Genomic DNA, 17505 nt, shown 5'->3' on the forward strand with positions numbered 1-17505 from the left:
TAATCAGCATATGAGACCATGATATAAAAAATTATTTAAGACAAAGTTGAGTTTAATAAGCTAAATTGATTTAAAGATAGTTTAGAGAAAAGCATTAAGTAAATAAGAGTCCAGGGGTAGGCAGCCCGGGCAAGAGCTATGCTGGGTGTGGGAGTGCTTGGAGCGTGGGGAACATGACTTCCTCGGCAACCCCCGACATCTGATCGAGAAGGGGCCCTGAGACCCAGAGCAGCGCTGGGAGTTGGGCATTTGTCCAAGGTCAAATAATAGTGATAGTCTGCCCTTGGCCGAGCTTCTGCTGGGCGATGCCTGACCCTTCATTTAAATTAGGGCCCGGGACAGGACTGGAATCCAAGCTACCTTAGATGTCACCATTTTGACCTGGGCCTCTGGCTGCCAGGTGGCCATTGACAAGCCCAGTGATGTCCCTCGTCTCCATCAAGCTGTGGGCCATCTGGGGACAGTCCGGGCCTGGCCCTCTAGACCTGGCTTGTCATTGCACCCCTGTCCCTGTCACACAGAGACACTCAGTTACTCAGAGCTTTTCTTCCTTGACTTCAGTGGGAATCACACCTGCCTTCTCTGTTTCATGAGGGGGTGGACGAGAGAGAAACAAGAGCGGAGGGAGCGAAGGCCATCTGACCAGTTCTGTGCAAGTGCAGGGTAGCGTACATCCCATCTCCCTAAAGCAGGCTGGCGTCTAACTTGTTCTCTAATTGGGGAGGGTTTTCCCAGCCCTTTAAGACGAGACCATGAATAGTGGCTGACGTGTGATCCCGAATGAGAAGGGGGAAGGAGCAGGAGCCCTCCCTCATTAGTCATGTGCGTCCCCAGACATTGGGAAAAAGCCTCCTTTGTACAGCGATAACAGGGTATTTTAGTCAAGCCTTGATCCCTTAGTGAACTCTGCCCACAACTATGGAGGCTTGAAAAGCAGTATCTGGCTGAGGGCTGGCAGCCAGCAGTCTCAAAGAGCTAAGGGGTAGTGGGTAGAAAAGAAATACCTTGGTGGACGTACTTTATCTTTTTTGATGAGCTCAAGCCCCTTCGTTATGCTCTGAGAATCATTAACCAGAAGAAGCAGATCTTCAGGCCCCATGGTTCGGCCAGCTTGGGTGGGTCTTGAGTGGGAGCTCTTGGAATGGTTTGTCTTTGGTGTGGCGTGCTGGGTGAAGAGGTGAGGGCCTGGTTGAGGGGAGCCAGCCTCGATTTCCTGTCTGCCGCCCTTTGCCTCCAGGATCATCGCTGCTGTATGCCTTATACCCCCATCTGCATTGCCAAAGCTGTGAAGAATTCTGCTGAGTCAGAGGGCATGAGACGAGCTCATGTGAGTAAAGTAGTTTGTGCAGAAGAGGGGACGTGTGGTGGTCAGAAGGCCCAGCTCCTGACCTGCTCTGTGGCCTTGAGTTTGGCATGAGTTGAGACCCTCTCTGAGCCATCTAGAGTTAATGAGAGATGAAATAAAATAACTGATGGGCTGGATCTTGACAAACTATAACATACAACACAAAGAGAATTGAAGAGTGTGTAGATCAGTGGTAGTCAACCTGGTCCCTAGCGCCCACTAGTGGGCGTTCCATCTTTCATGGTGGGCGGTAGCGGAGCAACCAAAGTGTAAATAAAAAGATAGATTTAACTATAGTAAATTGTTTCTTTTTTTAATTTATTTTTTATTTTTCTGAAGTTGGAAATGGGGAGGCAGTCAGACAGACTCCTGCATGCGCCTGACCAGGATCCACCTGGCATGCCCACCAGGGGGCGATGCTCTGCCCATCTGGGGCGTTGCTCTGTTGCAACCAGAGCCATTCTAGCTCCTGAGGCAGAGGCCATAGAGCCATCCTCAGCGCCCGGGCCAACTTTGCTCCAATGGAGCCTTGGCTGCGGGAGGGGAAGAGAGAGAGAGGAAGGAGAGGGGGAGGGGTGGAGAAACAGATGGGCGCTTCTCCTGTGTGCACTGGCCGGGAATCGAACCCGGGACTCCTGCACGCCAGGCTGATGCTCTACCACTGAGCCAACCGGCCAGGGCCAGTAAATTGTTTCATAAAGATTTATTCTGCCAAACTTAGTGAAAATATGACATAAAGTACTTGGTAAGTAATTATTATATGCTTTAATTTGCTGTAACTCAGCTTTATAAATTTTATAAAGTAAAGTTACTTCCCTACTTTATAAATCACCATTATTGTGGAACCGGTGGGCGGTTAGAAAATGTTACTACTAACAGAGATACAAAAGTGGACAGTAGGTATAAAAAGGTTGACTACCCTTGATGTAGATGATGGTGAAGATGGCGAAGATGAAAATGAGGAAAGTGAAGCCTCTTAAAAGTCTGGATTGTATCACAGAGCCAGCAGAGGGTCTAGAAAGAATTGGGGCCCAGAGCGGACTTTTGACAACAGCCTGTCTCCTGGCCCCGTAGCATTGCAGCGAGCCTTGTGAGGGAGCTGCATGTGCTCTGAGGCCGGCCCCTTGCGCACTGGGACTGAACCGCACAGCAGCCGAGCCCTGTCCCGGATGGGGGCTTACTGCAGACTTGTCACAGCAAGTGCGTGTCGGTCCCCAACTGCTGATGCTTTGTGCCCTATAGATGCAGCCCTCTCAGAATCACGTTAGGGCTGGGCTCTGAGTCTGCTCATCTGGTTTCCAGTAATAACTTAAAAATGTCTTCATTGTTTGCACAGATTAAAGATGCCGTTGCCCTCTGTGAACTCTTTAACTGGCTGGAGAAGGAGGTTGGTTCTCTAGTCTTTGTTTACTGTGTGGCTATAGATTGTCCAGAAATCAATGTGTGTATGTCTAACCGAGTCCCCTCCCATGCTCTGGTGACCATGGTGTCTTATGATCTGATTTTAGTGCTCTCTTTTAATAGTTTTTTTGTCTGGAAATTTGTTGTGTGTATATTTAAACATTCTGTAATTGTAGAAATAGCCACAAGGACGAAGGAAGGAATTTCTTAATGGAGTTCCTTTCTGGGTCAAGGAATTGTCTTGTAACTAAGTAGAATTTCATTATAAGGAAAAATGACTCTCATGATACTATTGTAAGGAAACTGATTGTATTAAAGGAAATCTATTTTTGTGTACATTATGAATATCAATTTAAGTCATTAAACTTTTTGTATTAAACTGACTCTTGACCATTAGTTTCCTGCCCTTTCCCTCCCTGTGGTTGACAGGACGGTGATTTCTTTATGTTATTATTACATAATATCTCATTCCCTTGAAGTATGAAATCAACAACTCTTTAAAAGTAGCTTAAATAAGAAAAAGAAAATATCACCCTTACTGCCACCAGTGTAATTATTTTTTCCCCTCTGGTTGTTGTTTATCTGTGTAAATCATTTTTATACATTTTTCATTGTACAAATCTGATTTTGTTTTGTACATTTTACTTACTTGGTATCATAGTATAAATGTTTCGCCTGTGCTGTGAGGCTTTTAAGACATGATCCAAATGGAGACTGTGTTTAGTGGCTAGACTGATTTATGTCCCTATTCCTCTTTTCTTTTTTGATGTTTAGACTGTTTTGAACTTTTGGCTGATATCATTGCATTTATCTTGATTATTTATTTAGGATGACTTTCTTAGGAAGAGATGCTTCTAAAATTTTAAACTTTGATGTATTAAGTTTTGGGAGGTTTCAGGATGCATTACTGTGGTATAAAGTAGTTGAGTGGGAAAATTAGATAGAAACTCTTCACTTTAGATAGTGTTGGTGAGAGCCTTTGGGAATTCCCTGCTCGTTCAAGATGAGACATAGCTGTGTCCTGTACATTGTGGACAGCTGGGACATGGGAACTGAGGAAGAAGTAAGCTTTCAAAGTACCCTCTTGAATATGTAGGAGACACGTGGGTTACCACACCAGATGATTTATAAGCAACTTCCTTGTCAGGTGCCCAAAGGTGGCGTGACAGAGATCTCAGCTGCGGACAAAGCTGAGGAGTTTCGCAGGTAAGGGTCCGTCTGGGGTTCCCGTGAACCTTGGCTCACTTCCTTGGCGTTCAGTGAGGCTGGGAGGTCCTGATTCTCAGCACAATAGTAAACTTGGAAGTCACTCTGCTCTGTGTGTCTTTCTGTTCCAGGCAACAGGCTGACTTTGTGGACCTGAGCTTCCCAACGATCTCCAGTACGGGACCCAATGGCGCCATCATTCACTACGCGTAAGGCCTGCAGAGGGGCGTGCTGGCCTCATGGCTGCTTCTGCCCAGGAGCCTGAGCAGGGGGGAGGCATTTCCCAGAGGCCCCAGGGCCCAGCTCGTGTGTCCACGGACACTGTTCCATAGGGACTGAGACCTGTAGGCTCCCCCGAGGCTCAGATGTATGGCATTGACCTTCTCCGTGACAGTCAGACGGTTGTTCCTTGCCCCTTTCTGAGGTTTCAGAAGCTGTCCTCATAGCCTTTGAATCTTGATGATTCGAATTTTTAGTGTGCCTTTTTTCCTGATAACTGCAGCTTTTTTGATGCACTAGTCCTAAAAAATTCCACTGTGGTGGAATGCCCTGTGACGGGTAGGGAGTTCATCAGGACCTGCCCTTCCCTCCTCGTGGGCTTGAAGCCTGGCAGCACAGCCCACGGGCATTTCTACAGATGACCCGCGAGCGCCCTCGGACCCACGGAGCTGAGCATCCCTGCACCAGGAGACAGACAGGAGGGGCTGCTCCCTCCCCAGTTGAGGACTGACGGCTCTGCCCTGGAGATGGTGGGCACTGGAACCGGTGTGGCCGCTGGGCCCCAGCCTGTTTGCCCAGTCAGATGGTTTTGCTTTGAGTTGGACATTTCGAGTTCTCTGCTCCTCATCTGTGGTGCGCACAGTCTGTGAGAGGGCGCGTGGCCTGTCTCACTGTGCTGTGCGTGGGCACGGGCGTCCCCCCTCCACCTCCCCCTTTTGACAACTGCTGTTGGAGTTTTTGTCTTGGGGCACATTTTGAAGGTGTGTGTGGGAGGGAGTCACATCTGTGACCACATAGTTCTCCTGCAGGAATGGTTCTGTCCCAACAGTGAACTGTCAGAAGGGCGACATCTTTGTCTTATGTTGCAGTTAGGTGATGAATTTCCTGGCCCGGCACTATCCTAGAATGTCCAGATAATTAACACATTAAACAGGCTGTGGGAGGCCTGTTGGGAGGGGAGCTGGTCCCGGGTCTGGTTGGAGGGGCGCTGACGCCCGTAGGCTGAAGGAGCCGGGCACCTCTCCCAGCTGCAGGCTGGAGGCCCGCGTCCCTCTCAGCACTTCCCAGTGTAGTGCTGTGTGGAGAAGGCTCAGGGAAATGAGGTCACTGTAAAAATACCTCGTGTTCACTTGAAAACAGTGCTCCGGCAGACAAGCATCACGACCCACTCCTTTTCCCAGAGAAAGTCCTGTGTCATTTTTCTCCCAAATGGAGACATTCCCCTGCCTGCCTGGTGGTCTGAGAAGCAAGCATGAAGGCTCCTGCTGGGGTCAGATTGAGGGAGGGCCTGGGATTCCCACACCCAGAGACAGTGACTCCAGGCTGCTCTAGTCCTAGTTTTCAGGACTCTGGCTTGGTTCTGTCCTGTCTATTGATTATTATTTTTGTAGTTTTACCATGATCTCATGAATACCTACGTATTTTGTTCCAGACACAAATGGAGATAGTACAAAGAAGTACGCTATTCTTCCTTTTCTTAGCTCTTTCTTGTTGGGGGAGATAGGTCAACTGGGTTTTTGAGTAGTGGAAGTTTAATATTAGTTAGAAAACTAAATGATTGGGTTTGAGACTTACATAAGTTGTAAGAACAGTATTAAGTGTGCCCTCCTCCCGATTTCGCAAGTGCTTACATGTGTGGAAGAATGCATTTTTCATTAACTCTCGCAGGCCAGTCCCTGAGACGAACAGGACCTTGTCGCTAGATGAGGTGTACCTCATTGACTCGGGTGCTCAGTACAAGTAAGTGAGCAGGGGTGGCGTGAGCTGCACTCTGTTGAGACGGGGCAGTGGGCGGGGGATAAGCCAGGCTCCAGCCGAGAGTGCTCAGCTGGCAATCTCATTCTGCACCAGCCACTAGCGAGATGGTCCCCGGGTCTCTTCCTTTGTTTCACCCTGGTTGAAATAGCCCAGTGTGACTTGCTTCCTATGAAAGACTGATAGAAACATGAAGTCTGTGGCCGGAAGTTGTTAAATACTAAATAAATAACCTAAAGCAAGCTTGCAGAACCACTGCAAATTCTCCTGCCCCAACCCATAAACCTCTTGCTATCTCCCTGGACTTGCTGTGGCCCAGGGCCTTGGGAAGTGAGGGAGTAATTCATTTCATTTAAAAAAATTTTTCTTTAATTTTAGTGAAGTGAGAGGCAGCAAGGCAGAGAGATAGACTCCTCATGCGCCTGACTGGGATCCACCCAGCAAGTCCCCTACTGGCAGTGCTCTCTCCATCTGGGGCTGCTGCTCTGTTGCTTGGCAACCAAGCACCTGAGGCGAGGCCATGGAGCCATCCTCAGTGCCCGGGGCCAGCTTGCTTGAACCATTTGAGCTATGGCTGCAGGAAGGGAAGAGCCAGAGAGAGAGAGAAGTATGAGGGAGAAGGGTGGAGAAGCAGATGGGTGCTTCTCCTGTGTGCCCCGACCAAGAATTGAACGTGGGTCTTCCACATGCTGGACTGACGCTCTCAGCTGAGCCAACCAGCCAGGGCTGAGGGAGTAATTTTGAATGAATGAATGTGAAACAAAAGTTGCCCCTGAATTTCTGAATTTCCTTCTTCATATTTTGCTGCTTTCATAGTCATTCCCAATAATTCTCAGAGGAGAACCCACGGTTTGGTTGGGTTTTGATGTGGGACCCATGAGAGAGCTGGAGTAGGTGCTATCTGCAGGGAGAGGGCATAAGCAAGGCCTGGCAGTGGTCTGCTCCCCACTGCCACGGGGACCGTGGCTGGTGCAGAACCTAGTATTTAAATGAGCTCGGCCAGGTACATGGAGACCACGCCCAGCCTTGGGTGTCAGCAACAGCAGCCAGGAGCTTAGAGTGCTGGGATTGCTCGGGCAATGGTATAAACTGTGGTTCACTTCTAAATTTTAGCAGGATTCAGGAAGTTATCTCTTCTATGTCACAAAGAGACGTGCTTGGGCATTTTTAGGGTCAGTAAACTTGTCCTTTTCTTTTGGAAAGGGATGGAACCACAGATGTGACCCGGACTATGCATTTTGGGAGCCCTACGGCCTATGAGAAGGTAAGGTGGAACAGAAAACTGGAGAGACCCTTTCTTAAGAAGGACTGTGTTTTTATGAAAAGGGATTGTATAAATAAATAAAATGATGTGTGGGATAGTAAACTAGTCCATTACTGTGGAGTTAGGCTTATCTGCTTTGTGACATCCATTTAATTAATTATTGGAGAATTTTAAAAGCATTCTGTCTGCTAAGGTCACACCAGCTCAGATTAAAAATTAAACAGCTGTGGCCTTCTCTTGAGTAGGGTAGTGAAATACAGGCTTTTTCTAAACAGTATCTAGATTTTTTTTAAGTTTAGTGTTCAATTTATGGGCTTACCTCTCTAGGAACCCTTTGCAATCACATACTCTGCTCAGTTTAGGTCTGTCTGGCAAGGAAAGGAGGAAACAGCAGTGGGGTGGGGAGAGGTATGCCAGCACTCTGGAGACAAGGCTTCTGTGGCCCCTCTCCTGTCTGTTGGCTCTATGACCCTGAATGAAGCACTTAGACCATCCATATAAATGGGGATAAAAGTATCCGCCTCCTAGGCTGGCTGTGAAGGTTCCACAAACTGAGCAAGTTCCTGGGTCAGACTTACTGCCCAGCAAATGTTGGTTGAGTGTCTGAGTGAATCTCAGAGCTCCTTCAGGAAGTTTATGTAGGGAAGGAGGGTTTATGGGATGCAGTGAGACAGATATTATAGTTTTGGTTGCTTGCCTTGTCTCATCATAGGCACCAGCACCTATTTTTTTTTTTAAAGTGAGAGGAGGGGAGATAGTGACTCCCACATGCTCCCCAACCAGGATCCACCTGACAACCCTGTCTGGGGCTGATGCTTGAATCAACCGAGCTATCCTCAGTGCCTGGGGCCAACGTTCGAACCAATTAAGCCACAGGCTGCAGGAAGGGAAGAGAAGCAAATGGTCACTTCTCTTGTGTGCTCTGACTGGGTATCAAACCTGGGACATCCATACACTGGACTGATGCTCTGTCTACACGTCCTTCCCGGTGCCAACTGGCCAGGGCCCATCAGCACCTTATAAGTGTTTAAGCTTGGGTCCAGATACCTCTGGTGTGATTCTTGTGCTGTAGAGGAGCCCCAGGCCAGATTGAGGAGTTGGGGTTCGTCCTGGCTCCGCCTCTGACTTTCCAAGTGGCACTCTTCTCGTCTGGGCAGCAGGGCTAACCCCTGGGTGCAGCGTGGTGGTAAGGAGCACGGGTGTTGACTCTGGGCAGCCTGGCTCTGAGGCCAGATGCTGCCAGATGCGTGACCTGGCTGGCATGCTGCCTTGTCTCTGTCAAGTGTGGATGGCAGCAGGGCCTAGTCATGACGTGTGGGCTGAAGCATACACTGCCTAGTGTTGTGCCTGGCACAGAGACTAGCTCAGTACTGTTAGCTGGTGTCATCAGGACTGATTGTGACTTTTCCTTTTCCTAGTCTGAGGCTTCGGTGACAGAGAGGGTGTCAGGATGCTCATTGTAAGGGAAAGATGTGTGGGTCATCTCTCTTGACAGTTCTCTTTTACTCAATTTAGTATCAAGATTTTCTGGAAAACTGGTTCCAAGGCCAAACTTTTTCCCACCAGATTAAAAAATTTTTACTTTGATTTTCTGTGTGGTATTGTTAAAATCTTTAGTGGCAAGGCTTTCTAAACTACCGGAAACAGCAGGATCAAAGTGCCCAGCTGTTCTGCAACATGCCCTCTGGTTTTCTTTGGCAGGAATGCTTCACATATGTCCTCAAGGGCCACATAGCTGTGAGTGCAGCCATTTTCCCAGCCGGAACCAAAGGTAGGTGGCTCCTTCTGTCATGTGGCAGGCCTTTTCTTGTTCACACATCACACGTGTCTGAGTTTGAGTGGAAAAACATATCCTCCATCCCTGTGTGGGGTACAGCCCGCTTCAGGCCCAGCCAGGGCCAGCGGTGGGGTGCTGTGCGGAGGGAGGTTCCTGGACCCCCTGATGAGCTCAGAGGTGTAGCATTTGGCCTGGTGTCAGCCGTGTGCCAAACTCCTGACCACTGATGGTGTTGGATGACACAGGCTGGTGGCTCCCAGCAGAGGGCAGCAGGACCCGCGGGCTTCAGGGCCCCCGTGGAAGTTGGTGTAGCCTCCAGTCTGTCCTTCAGTCCTGGGCCAGTGCCTTCTTTCAGGACCCTGGCTAGGATTTATTTTATTGGGCACCTGACTGTCAATCCGTACCTCCTTGCTTAAGGACTGGTGGGTGGGGCATCGAGTGGGGCGCCTGCAGGACCTGGGCCTTGAATCTGCTTAGGTTGGGCCTGCACTTGTCTCCTGGGTGGGGGTTTCCTCATCTGTTGTGCCTGCCTGCTTGCCGTATGGTTAGTCCAGGGTCCCAAACTCGGCCCGCGGGCCGCATGCGGCCCCCTGAGGCCATTTATCCGGCCCCCACCGCACTTCTGGAAGGGGCACCTCTTTCATTGGTGGTCAGTGAGAGGAGCATAGTTCCCCTTGAAATACTGGTCAGTTTGTTGATTTAAATTTACTTGTTCTTTATTTTAAATATTGTATTTGTCCCCCCCCTTTTTTTTACTTTAAAATAAGATATGTGCAGTGTGCATAGGGATTTGTTCATAGTTTTTTTTATAGTCCGGCCCTCCAACGGTCTGAGGGACAGTGAACTGGCCCCCTGTGTAAAAAGTTTGGGGACCCCTGGGTTAGACTCTCGTCTTTGTAGTTCTGAAACCTCAGAGCTGGGAGGGGACGTCTGTGTCATCTAACGCAGGCCTTACCCGCTGTGGGCGACCGTCCCCTCACCAGCATCCTGGGCAGGTGGCCGCCCCGCTGCACACTGAGCTGCCCTCCTCAGGCGCTCGGATTGTTAGAAAGTTCTTCCTTGTCTGAGCGGAAATCGGAGCCCTCTAGTAACTTGTACCTCTGGTTTTCGTTTCACCTTCTAGAGCCAAACGGAGTCTCATTTCTGGAGTGCTTTGCGACTTGAAAAGCACTGCCCAGCTATCACGTGCTTCTCTGTGTCCCCAGGCCACCTTCTGGACTCCTTCGCCCGCTCGGCGCTGTGGGGCTCTGGCTTGGACTACCTGCACGGCACGGGCCACGGCGTCGGGTCTTTCCTGAACGTTCACGAGGGGCCTTGTGGCATCAGTTATAAAACGTTCTCCGATGAGCCCCTGGAGGCAGGCATGATTGTCACTGACGGTAGGTGGCCCTCACAGAGCATGTGTGCACGGATCCTCCGGCCTCTTGGAAAGCTCTTTGTTGTTTCTTATATTTTAATTATCCCAAGGTGAATTGGAAGTAATTTTCCCTTGTTGTCACCTTGAATTAAACGACCTTTTATGATTATAAAAGTGATACATGTTCATTATAGGAAAAGTGAGACATTGGAACAGTATGAAGAAAAAAATAATTTGTAACCTAATCTTTACCCAAGGGAAACATGACTTAATATTTTGATATGTTAGCCTTTGGTCTTTTTTTAAGCGAGATTGTACTGGACGTATTGTCTGTATTCTACTTTCTTAATTTTTATTGCTTTTTCCCATCTAACCGCCAAGTTCTTGTGCATGTATTTCAGTGCCTGTCGGATGTGCACCGTGATTTACTTGTGTCCTCTGCTACTGTCCTCCCCACCCTGCAGTCAGTTGTCAGGAACCTCAAAACCTTTCTTCCGGTACCCCAAGTGCTTATTAGAAGAGGCCCCAGGGGAGAAGGGGGCCTCTCTGGGCTCTTGCATCCAGACTGAGCGGGCCCTTCGCCGTTCCTGCCCCCTCTCTGGGCTCTTGCATCCAGACTGAGCGGCCCTTCCTGTTCCTGCCCCCTCTCGGGGCTCTTGCATCCAGACTGAGCGGCCCTTCCTGTTCCTGCCCCCTCTCGGGGCTCTTGCATCCAGACTGAGCGGGCCCTTCGCCGTTCCTGCCCCCTCTCGGGGCTCTTGCATCCAGACTGAGCGGGCCCTTCGCCGTTCCTGCCCCCTCTCGGGGCTCTTGCATCCAGACTGAGCTGGCCCTTCGCCGTTCCTGCCCCCTCTCGGGGCTCTTGCATCCAGACTGAGCGGGCCCTTCGCCATTCCTGCCCCCTCTCGGGGCTCTTGCATCCAGACTGAGCGGCCCCTTCGCCGTTCCTGCCCCCTCTCTGGGCTCTTGCATCCAGACTGAGCGGGCCCTTCGCCGTTCCTGCCCCCTCTCTGGGCTCTTGCATCCAGACTGAGCGGGCCCTTCGCCGTTCCTGCCCCCTCTCTGGGCTCTTGCATCCAGACTGAGCGGGCCCTTCGCCGTTCCTGCCCCCTCTCTGGGCTCTTGCATCCAGACTGAGCGGCCCTTCCTGTTCCTGCCCCCTCTCTGGGCTCTTGCATCCAGACTGAGCGGCCCTTCGCCGTTCCTGCCCCCTCTCGGGGCTCTTGCATCCAGACTGAGCGGCCCTTCGCCGTTCCTGCCCCCTCTCGGGGCTCTTGCATCCAGACTGAGCGGCCCTTCCTGTTCCTGCCCCCTCTCGGGGCTGTCCCCATGGAGGGAGAGCTCTGTGTGCATGTCTCCATCGTGGGCCGCTGCTCACGGCGGGTTTGCTTTGTTCCCAGAGCCAGGCTACTATGAGGACGGGGCTTTTGGAATTCGCATCGAGAATGTTGTTTTGGTGGTTCCTGTGAAGACCAAGGTGAGTAATCGATATATTCATTTTTAAAATTTCCTTATTCCTTAATGGGAGAAGATGAAGACTTACATGTTTGGAGCCAAGACTGTGCTGTTTTGGGCGCAAGTCTGTGCCTTCTTTCCCTGACATCAGGGACTTTCCTGGAACGGGCTGTCCCCTGCAGAGCCAGAAAGAAAACCCTTAATGACCGGGGACCTGGAAGGGGAATACACGGAGTCAGGCAGGCCCTGGCTTGACTAGAGGCAGCGTCTTGTCCCGAAGTGCCTCCTGTGTGGGGTGCTTGTTCACAGGCTTCTCCCAGACCCTGACTCAGTGTCCAGGCCTGGGACTAATGCCCCAGGTGCTTTTTCTCAGGTAAAGCTGAGGAAGCCATGGGTCAGGGGCCTGGGGCTGGCAGTAGCTCAGGTGTGTTGTCTGGAAGACAGATGTGTCCTGCTCTCCCCCATCAGTATTACCGAGAGGTCACAGGGCCTGAGGTGCTATGCTATACTGAAACACCCTGGTCTCCTCCTCCCCTGATGACTGGAAACTGAGCAGATCAAGGGAAGTGGCTTCCTGTGCTTCCAACGAGGTGGACCCCAGGGCCTGCTCTCTGCTTCCACATTGAAGTCACTGTTCGTGAAAGTGGCCTCTCACCCCCCAAATCCCTGCCAGGACAGAGACCCAGCGTGCTGTGTGTGCCCTGGCTGTTCCGTGTCACGGTGGACACAATTGTTACCTCCCCCCTAGTGGGCCTGGCTGGGTCAAGGCTGGCCTCATATTTGACTGTGTAAAAAAGGATTTGGGGGATGATATCCCAGCAGAGTCTTGAGAACCCAAACCTGGGAAGCCCCTGCGCCCAGACACCCACACACCCTGCCTACTTCCTCGCCATCACAGTGGGCAGCAGTGTCGTGGCCCTGCTGCCCGGAGCCCGTCAGCACCTTTGTGTGGCTTGTCCTGAGGGCACAGGCTCTGTCTGCGCCTCAGAGCAGCTCCTGGAGAGCGGCCTCCGCTGAGTTCATTGTGCCTCCTGTGCCTCTCAGAAATGTTGACCAGCGAATCAGACTTGATTGTCAGGGACCCCTGGCTGTGAGGGCTGGCCTTGTCCGGGGGGACTGACCTCAGGGTGGCTCATTGTCATAAAGAGGAGTCAAAATTTCTGTTTTCTTCCTTCCTCCCCAGTATAACTTCAGTAACCGGGGAAGCCTGACTTTTGAACCTCTAACTCTGGTTCCGATCCAGACCAAAATGATAGATGTGGACTCTCTTACAGACAAAGAGGTAATGGGGGAGTCTTGGGGTAGGGCAGAGTGGCCGTGGGGTGGGGAGCTACCCTGTGTTCCCTCGTTTTTCAAATCCAAGGTCTTGGCCAGCCGAGTCAGGTGATCAGGTCTGCTGAGCTCTGCAGGTAGCTTCCTGGATTCGCTGGGGCCTTCCCAGCGCTGCGGGGCGCTGCGGGGCTGTGGGTTCATGGGTGGAGGCGGTGCCATCGTTTCCCAGCTGCCATGAGGTGTGTTTGGCAAACGTGGGCCACGCCATGTGTCTTCCTTACAAAAGCCAGACGGCTGTGTGGGGGGCCTGTTGGCTGTTGCACAGAGCAGATTGTTTTCATGTGTTGTGTGAATCACTGAGGAAGTGAGAAGCGGATCCATTATATCGTATATATGCCTGGTTATTGCACGGGGAGAGCCCATGGAGAGAGGAGACCTACTGTCCTGGTCACTGTGGGCTGTGACAGCCTTCACAGAGCAGGAGCACGACGGTGCTCACCTATCAAGCTCGGAGGTTTCAGGTCTTGAAACCCCCTCAAATCCTGGGGTGGCTTTCCAGGCTCCTGAGGCCAGGGAGGTGGCAGGCCCTGTACCCTGGAGTAAGGCTTTAGGGTCCAGGCAAGTGATCAAGGCCAGAGCAGAGACAAGGGTCAGAAGTGGGGCAGGAGCAGTCAGCACTGGACAGACAAAATAGTTCCCAAGCCAGGGAGACAGAAACCAGGACACGAATTCCAGGGCAAAGCAGGTGGTCAGGGTGCCGTCAAAAAGTAAGTGACTGGCAGGAGCCAAAGGCAGGACAAGCGTGGTGGTTACTTGGCAAATAAAAGGTTGTTGTGGCCCTGGCTGGTTCACTTAGTGGTCAGCCCGGTGTGTGGAAGTCCCGGCTTCAATTCTTGGTCAGGGCACACAGGAGAAGCACCCATCTGCTTCTCCACCCCTCCCCCTCTCCTTACTCTCTGTTTCTCTCTTCCCCTCCCACAGCCAAGGCTCCATGGGAGCAAAGTTGGCCCGGGCACTGAGGATGGCTCCATGGTCTCCGCCTCAGGTGCTAGAATGGCTCTGGCCGCAACAGAGTGACGCCCCAGGTGGGCAGAGCATCGCCCCCTGGTGGGCACACTGGGTGGATCCCGGTCACGCACAGGCAGGAGTCTGTCTGACTGCCTCCTTTGGAAAAATACACACACACACACAAAAGGTGGTTGTTACCACTGTCCTTATCCCAGGGCCTTCGAGTGCCTCTAGGGCAGGAACGTGTCCTCAGTGGGGCCTGCCTGGGCCTGGCTTGGCACTACAGCACGTTCCTCTGAAGCCCGAGCAGTCTCCTCTTCTAGGACTGCAGCATGGGCCCTCCTAGCTAGAAGCCTTTTCTGCCTTGTCTGCTCACCTAGGGGTGACAGAGGGGCACCCAGTTTCTGCTTAGCTTTCCTCTGTGCTTGGCACCTCTGCGTGACCAGTGTCCTTGGGTCAGCCAAGCATTCGCACCCACAGGACCCAACGGGGCCCTGCTGTGCTGGTTTATTCAGCTTGTAGACGACGCGGAACAGGACAACATTCCACCTGTCAGCAGCACAGGGTCAGCTGTGTGTCGTCAGCTGGGAGAGTCCCCGCAGCGGTCCAGGGGCTCTTCTCTAGCCCCACAGGGGACGATTTAGGGGAAAGGGGACAAAAACATGTAGTGGGTACAGGGGCCACCCTGTGGAGAGGCTTCTTCCCTAGGAACCGGTTCTCTTGTAATGCCCTTGGGTGCAGCGGGCAGGGTCTTAGTTAGGGACTCTCCAGAAACAAGTCCATGTGTTCTGTCGGAAGCCCAAGATTATGGCTTCCTACCAAGTAATTCTAGGTCATGCAGTTCTTGCTGTCCACACAGAGTGTACTAACCAGGAGGACTTCCATATGACATTCTACTTCCAGGGAAATAGTGCATGAGGAAGGTTAAGTGAGGCCATTTTTCCTTGTGGGAGAGTTTTGTTAGCCCACTCAGTCTGCACCATGACATTGGACTTAGACCAACCAGATAGCTCTCTCATCCAGTGCTCATTACTGTACCTTGAACACCCAGATCACTGAGCTATTCTTCTGTCCAATTAGTTTTTATAGGACAGATATCTTACCCTGGGGCCATTAGCATTTCCTACAAATAACCAGACAACAGTATTTATCATATCAAGCAGACTGTCTTTTAGCAAAAGGGTCCCTTTCCCATATAGTACTCAATAAATCTGGGCTTCTTTCATTTGAAGGCACAGTAATATCCCACAACAAGTTTCTGTTCATTGGGTTATCAAAATACGTGTGTTGCCCTTGACTCTATCCCCAACAGACTGTCTTAGCTGTCACTTTTGGGAGTTTTAGGGTTGGGTCAGCATTCCCATCAATTGTCACCAGATGGCAGCAGAGGACTTTGGTTGGATGTGACCGGGGCAGCGGCAGACTGCCTGTGGGAGGTTGCTGTGGTGCCCTGAGGCTGCACTCGCTTACCCTCTCCCTCCCCTCCTCTGGCCAGAGGGCCTTGGGGGGTTCGTCTGTGGTTCCTGGTTGGCCCTTGCTGCAGACAGTACTTCCTTCCCAGCAGGGCTAGTAGGCTCTTTGTCAGTGGGGATTAGAGCCCTAGATGGGCAAAGCCGGTTGGCACCATCACCCCATCTGTCTGCCCTGGTGCCTTGAGGACTCACTCATGTGTCCCATCCTGACCTCTTAGCTGGGCTTTGGTACCTGGCCCAGACTCTAGTCCCCAAAGCCCATGATTTTGTAACAACACTGTCTCCCCAAATGGCATTTGGCTCATTACAACAGCCACAGCCATGGTGGTGGCAGTTTGCTGCCTCGCTGAGGGGGGTGTCCAGTCAGGCCCACTTCATGGAGAGTGAGGGAGTGGGTCGTTGTCCTCATGGTAGAAGCTGACTTTACTCCAGCCTTCATTCCCCAGCTCCCCACGCCCACGGGGGGCGATGCACCCTGTTCCAGCTGTGGGACTGGGACCACCAGGCCCAGTGGCTCAGCCTGCAGCCAGGTACCAGGCCCGTCAGGCCTCCTTTCTACCTCGCTGTCTCCTGCCGTGGCCGCATCTGCTGAGAGTGCAGTGGGCTTCCTCCCTCCTCCGCCCTGCAGTGCACAGTCCTTGGCCGCACGCTCCAGACCCGTGTCCTGGTTTATTGCCAGTGGATCCAGGTTAGGCGCTCAGTGTGTAGGCAGGCCGGCTTCAGGTGTGTCCCTTAGCGGGAGCCTTTCTAGCAGCCCAGTGCTGTTTGTCAGGCTCCCCCAACACCCAGGGGGCTCAGGTGTACGGGAATGAGGCCACTGGGGGGGGGGGTGCAGGAGCTACAAGGAGACCCTGCCCCTCTCTCCCGTAGTGGCCTGTGGGTGTGGTTTCCAGCGCCCCGACATGAGGGACGCCTGGTTAGTTACTCTGCACGCCAGGAAGCCGGGAGCCATCACTTGCCATTAGGTTTTATGGTTCCCTCCCTGTCATGGCCGGTCCACGCGCTAGAGCTAGGCTGTTTCAGGGGCATTTTCACCAGAAGCGATGCGGCCTCATCCTGCCTGTTTCCAAGGAGACAGAGCACAGAGAAGCCCCTTGTCCGAGAGCAAGGTGGAAGGATTCTCCTCTCCCGGGTGATCTCAGCATGTGGGCCTTCACTGTCTGCCCGGTAGCTTTGGAGCGGGTGTGCCTGTGAACATGGTGCCCCCTGTCTTTCTCCCTCTAGTGTGACTGGCTCAACAGCTACCACCAGACCTGCAGGGACGTGATCGGCCAGGAGCTGCAGAAGCAGGGCCGCCAGGAAGCGCTCCAGTGGCTCTTCCGGGAGACGCAGCCCGTTGCCAAGCAGCATTAGCGCCGCCCTGCTCTGCTTTCCTACAATGCTCTGGGGACAGGAAGACACTCGCAGACCCTGACCTCTTTCCCCCTTTCTTCCTTAACCCCCCTTTTTACTTTTAGACTGAGAAGAACTGAACATCTTCTTAGCCTCTTTGATATTTTCTTGCAAATACTTGATCTTTTATGATTTTTTAAAAAATGCTTGAGAACGAGCCCAGAATAAACACGCTGCACCAGAGGCAGTGTCCCGGGACGGAACCCGAGCGGCTGCAGGGAGTTTTCTGGCCGGCGACGGTGGAACCGCAAGTGCTCCCTGGCGGTCCAGTTCCAGGTGCTAGTGCTGTATTCACGATCACCTTGATGCTCATGAGATGGTATTTATGACCAGTGAATAAAATATCCAAAGGTGTTTCGTCTCCCCGTCTCTTTCCTCATGGCACTGTCCACGCCGCGTGTCAGGCAAGCTCGTTTACAGGGCCAGCGGCCTCCAGAGCGGACGTTTTCTAGGTGAGAGGCCCCTTTGAGGAGAGACCCTTGGCTTCTCTTCATATTATCTTAGTGGTAAGCCTCTTTTTCTTTGGAAAACGGGAAATGAAATGAACTAATCTATATTGACCATTCAGGACCAGGATGATAG

General features: G+C 51.9%; 1 protein-coding gene across 6 annotated transcripts in view; it reads left to right on the forward strand.

Annotated features, from left to right (window-relative positions):
• XPNPEP1 (X-prolyl aminopeptidase 1) overlaps positions 1-17277 on the forward strand; it is a 49948-nt gene extending 32671 nt beyond the window's left edge. For all 6 annotated transcript variants that reach the window (XM_066355056.1, XM_066355057.1, XM_066355053.1 and 3 more), the window contains 11 exons: positions 1238-1327; positions 2682-2732; positions 3894-3952; positions 4084-4161; positions 5840-5911; positions 7130-7190; positions 8892-8961; positions 10173-10346; positions 11725-11801; positions 12963-13061; positions 16756-17277. In XM_066355056.1, coding sequence (XP_066211153.1) covers positions 1238-1327; positions 2682-2732; positions 3894-3952; positions 4084-4161; positions 5840-5911; positions 7130-7190; positions 8892-8961; positions 10173-10346; positions 11725-11801; positions 12963-13061; positions 16756-16884 — 960 coding nt within the window. In that variant the 3' untranslated portion in view covers positions 16885-17277. The remainder of the gene's footprint in view (positions 1-1237; positions 1328-2681; positions 2733-3893; positions 3953-4083; positions 4162-5839; positions 5912-7129; positions 7191-8891; positions 8962-10172; positions 10347-11724; positions 11802-12962; positions 13062-16755) is intronic.
• The last annotated feature ends 228 nt before the right edge of the window (positions 17278-17505 follow it).

Source organism: Saccopteryx leptura, chromosome 13 (assembly GCF_036850995.1).
Source record: "Saccopteryx leptura isolate mSacLep1 chromosome 13, mSacLep1_pri_phased_curated, whole genome shotgun sequence".
NCBI classification, from domain to species: Eukaryota; Metazoa; Chordata; class Mammalia; order Chiroptera; family Emballonuridae; genus Saccopteryx; species Saccopteryx leptura.